The following is a 4,438-nucleotide window of genomic DNA, read 5'->3' on the forward strand; positions in this document are numbered from 1 at the left end:
GTTTACAGTGTGGTTTTACATGGATCATATCATTTTACATGGATTATATCATTTAACCAGGGATTACAGCAGTACAGATGTGTGGTAAACAGAACAAGGTCTAGAATCAGATAATCTCATATTTCTTTCCCAGCCCTGTCACATACAGGGTAGGTGTTTTAGGGCCTCTTTTTGTGCCTCAATTTCTCATTTGTAAAGGGGGTATAATAAAACAATATACGTCATGCCATTGTGAGGATTAAATGAGATAATAATGTCCTTAGCACAGTGCCTGGCAAGTAGCAAATGCTAAAAATAATAATAATAACAACAATAATAATAAGATGCTGGCTGATTTTATTGGACACAGGTGATGTATCAACTACGTTCTGGGCCTCTTAAGCCTCACAAGAGTCCTGCAATGTTTTGTCCTTATTGTACAGTGAAGAGCACGTGCTGACTAGGTGTCAGGTATTGTTCTAAAGCACTTTGCTTACTCAAGCCTCATAACAATCCCAGGGGTAGATACTACCTATTATAATCCTCTTTGTACAGAGGGGGAAACTGAGCATAAATTAAATAAGTTGATCAAGTTCATAGCCAGCAAGAGAAGCAACCCGGCAGTTTACTTCCAAGGTCCGTACTCTCAACCATCTTCCCTTTCAACAACAGGTGAAGAATACAGGCTCAGAAAGTGAAGAGATCCCCACTCCAGAAAAGGAGCGCTAAACTATTTGCCAACCCAGGGATTATCACTATGTCCAGCAGATGGCGCCCCAGGACATAGCAAGCTGTAGGATTCGCATACGCGGTCAAAACTACCATACCCACAATGCAGTGCGGATATTAAGGGCTACCTGCCAGTTTAGCTGTCTGAGGCACTGCCTGTGTGCTCTCCAGGAGGAACGTGTGTATCTGAGACATTCGGGTCCTTCCTCAATCTTAAGGTAGCAAGTTAAAGGTTTTTTCCGCTTCATCTCGTCCTCCTTGCCTTACTAATTGGAGAGCGGAAGGATGAATCAACGCTGCTATTTGTTGGCTTCATCTGCCTTACCCTAACGTGAGGACCGTTGACCTTTAACCCAAGGTGGCGGCGCCGGAAGCCTTAGTTCTTGCTGTGGACCTGAGATGATCTAAGGCTGGGGACTCCGCCTCATGTCGAAGCTAAGCAGGGCCACTCGGGCCCTCCGGAAGCCCGAGGCCGGCGGGGTGATCCGGGCCATCGTGCGGGCAGGCCAGGCCATGCCCGGGCCCCCACTAGGCCCCGTCCTGGGTCAGGTGCAGCCGCGGCAGGAACCTGGCGTGGGAGGCGTCGGAGGGTGGGGGCTAGTACGCGGGTGGCGGGTGCGGGTTGGGCCAGGGCGGTCTCGGTTTAAAACGCGGCTCTGCTGCCCACACGTTGTATGTCCTTGGGTTAGTTACACAGCCTCTTCGAGGTTCAGCTTTCTCTGTTCTTCGTCCACGAGCTGTTGTAAAGATAGAGAGGCATGAAACATACGAATCATCTGGCACATAAAATGGTAGTTGGATCTGGGTAGAGGAAAGAGAATGGGAGCTTAGGGAAGTGAAGACGGAGGAGAGAATGGATGGAGCCTCCGGGGGAAAGGAAGCCGTCCCTTCCTCCGCACGCTGACCCCTATGCCTCCCTCACAGCGAGGCGTTTCCATCAACCAGTTCTGTAAGGAGTTCAACGAGAAGACCAAGGACATCAAAGAAGGCATTCCTCTGCCTACGAAGATTTTTGTGAAGGTGAGAAGTCGGGACTCTGATCCCCAGTTTTCTTCTCATTCTCCCCAGGCCCTGGAGCTGGTCACCTGGGGTTGCTACTCTGCTCATAACTTGGGGCAAGTGTTTTCCTGTTACCCGGCCCCACTTTCCCCATTTATACAGTGCAGACCAGGCCATATCTTTCCTGAACCCACGCTGCCGTATTGCAGATCTTTCCTTTGTTCCTCCAACTTGCTGGGGCTTCCAGAGCAGAGTTGGACCTGGAATAGAAGTGACAGGGACGTTTGTTGCAGATTTGTTTCTTTTGTGGTTTATGTTGTCAGTTAAAGGGAAAGGGGGATATGGGAACACATGTGTATGTATAACTGATTCATTTTGTTATAAAGCAGAAACTAACCAAAAAAAAAAGGGGGGGGAAAGAAGGTGAGCTGAGGGAAGGGGGAACAGGAAGTTAGAAGTTCCCTGGGCTGGGGCAGCAGGGGTTGGGGGAGGTGGGAAGAAAGATTCTCATGTGTCTTTTTTCCGTTCAGCCTGACAGGACATTTGAAATCAAAATTGGCCAACCCACTGTTTCCTACTTCCTGAAGGCAGCTGCTGGGATTGAGAAGGGGGCCCGGCACACAGGTAAGGGGCAGGGTGGGCATCCGGGCTTCTGGGCTCTGGAAGGAAGCAGTGACACCTGAAGGGCTATTTGTTCCTTGCTCCCAGGGAAAGAGGTGGCAGGCCTAGTGACACTGAAGCACGTGTATGAGATCGCCTGTGTCAAAGCTCAGGATGACGCCTTCGCCCTGCAGGATGTGCCCCTGTCCTCTGTTGTCCGCTCCATCATTGGTTCTGCCCGTTCCCTGGGCATTCGTGTGGTGAAGGAGTGAGTTTCCTGGGGGAAGCTCAGTGTGAGGGGAGGGCCTGGAAAGTTCTTGACTCTGGGACAAAGCTGAGGGCCCACTGAGTGGGAGAGTCAGCTTCTGAGTTAATGGATCTTAGATTCTTGGGAGTGGGGAGCCTTATTCATTCATTTGGAATATACTTGTTAAGTACCTATCATGTGTTAGGCATTGTTCTGGACACTGGATGCAGCTAGGAAGGAGGTAGCCATGCTTGACCTTGCTTTCTAAGGAACTCAGAGTCCAGAGATGGAGGCAGATCCATAAATGGAGCAGTATACTGCCAGATGGTCAGTGTTGATAAAAGGAACTACACGTATCTGTAGAACAGGGAGTAGATTGCCCGGTGTGTCAATGAAGGCTTTGCAGAGCAGTTGACATCTAAGTAGAGCCCTGGGAAGTGAGGTCAAGGACTGGGGCAAGCATTCCGAGAAGTAGAAAAGTCCCTGTGAAGGATGTAGGGTGAAGGAATGGAGCAAAGAAGTTCAGTGTGATCTGGGTATATAATACTAGAGGCAGAATGGGACATAGTAGGACGTGAGCCAAACAGGGACTAGTTGGTTCTCAAATTCAGACTTGATCCTGAGGCCAGCAGCAGGCCCCCCTCATGGGGCTTCGGATGGCCTCAGAAAATGTTTCCTTGAAGTGAGATGTAGGGTGGGAGAGCCTCTGGCCAGACGACAGCAGGGGCAACACTCAACCCTTCGCTGGCCTCTTCCTGCTGGTGTCACACCCCATGCAAAGGCTGACGGTTGGTTGTTTCCCAAGAGGAGTGGGGTTAAGCGTGGAACAGGGATAGACTTTACTTTGCTCAGATCTTTACTTGTATTGGGAGTACAGAAGTGAGTGAATCTGATCCTTGCTCTGAAAGAGATATGCATGCACCACCTGATGACTTCATTTTACAAAACGTTTTCGGGCGCAGAGGAAGGGCAGGTTAATTTGGACCAGGGTGTAGCTGTACTCGTCCTCAAAAGATGAGTAGGGCTTTAAGAAAGGAGTAAAAGGCAGAGGTGATAGTGGGGTGGCAATTCTGGCAGAGGAAACAGATGAGCAAAGGTATGGGGGCTGGGACGTCCAGGAGGGGAGAGGGGTTCTGAGACAGTGACATGGTGCTGTGAGCTCCCCACCAGTGACTGGCCCTTCACTTACCATCTGTTTTTCTGTACCTGCAGCCTCAGTTCAGAAGAGCTGGCAGCTTTCCAGAAGGAGCGAGCCCTGTTCCTGGCTGCTCAGAAAGAGGCAGATTTGGCAGCCCAGGCAGAAGCTGCCAAGAAGTGACCCCTGTCCCCCACCCTCCAGGATTTTGAAGGGAGCCAGTTGGGAAGGCTGGGCCAGAGGGGAGGAAGGGAGGTCACATCAACCTGATTATATTTTTCTGACTTTAAATTATGTATTTTTGCACGTGTGGTTATAGCAAAGGATCAAGTGTGAATAAACATCTCTTGTCACCCACTCTCAGTTTCTGCCTTGGGACCCCAGAGAAAGGGACCTCATCCAAGCAGAGCGACTGCCCAGGATCTGAATTGGCAGGGGTAGCAGAAAATCCTGTGTTTTCCCATTTTCCAGGGGTGAGAGAAAGGGCAAGGTAGGTGGGGGCATGGCTGCTGGACTTGGGTGTACAGAGGCAGCAGATGTTGTTTCTGCTTCCATCAGAAATGCCTCCTATCTCTTGGGGACTTGCCATTTCAACAGAAACAGAACTCTTTGGGGACTTCAGGTCACAGCCCCAAGCAGGGTTGCTACATGGAGTGCCCTGGATCCCAAGGGCTATTTCAGGCCCCTCTATTAAGCTGACCCTGGCTCTGAGTCAGGTGGTATCTCAATGTGAATTATTGTGGGGTTTA

The 4,438-nt window shown here is 50.2% G+C and overlaps 1 protein-coding gene across 2 annotated transcripts; it reads left to right on the forward strand.

Annotated features, from left to right (window-relative positions):
- The first annotated feature begins 1,089 nt into the window (after positions 1–1,089).
- On the forward strand, positions 1,090–4,047 carry MRPL11 (mitochondrial ribosomal protein L11). 2 transcript variants are annotated; one of them, XM_079707648.1, is made up of 5 exons: positions 1,090–1,257; positions 1,633–1,728; positions 2,238–2,331; positions 2,416–2,575; positions 3,767–4,047. In XM_079707648.1, the coding sequence occupies exons 1-5, from the start codon at positions 1,135–1,137 to the stop codon at positions 3,870–3,872; spliced, it is 579 nt and encodes a 192-aa protein (XP_079563774.1). In that variant the 5' UTR covers positions 1,090–1,134; the 3' UTR covers positions 3,873–4,047. The 2 variants fall into 2 exon arrangements, with proteins under 2 accessions (XP_079563774.1, XP_079563775.1); XM_079707649.1 differs by lacking the exon at positions 2,416–2,575.
- Positions 4,048–4,438: the final 391 nt, after the last annotated feature.

Source organism: Hyperoodon ampullatus, assembly GCF_949752795.1.
Source record: "Hyperoodon ampullatus genome assembly, chromosome: 7".
NCBI classification, from domain to species: domain Eukaryota; kingdom Metazoa; phylum Chordata; class Mammalia; order Artiodactyla; family Ziphiidae; genus Hyperoodon; species Hyperoodon ampullatus.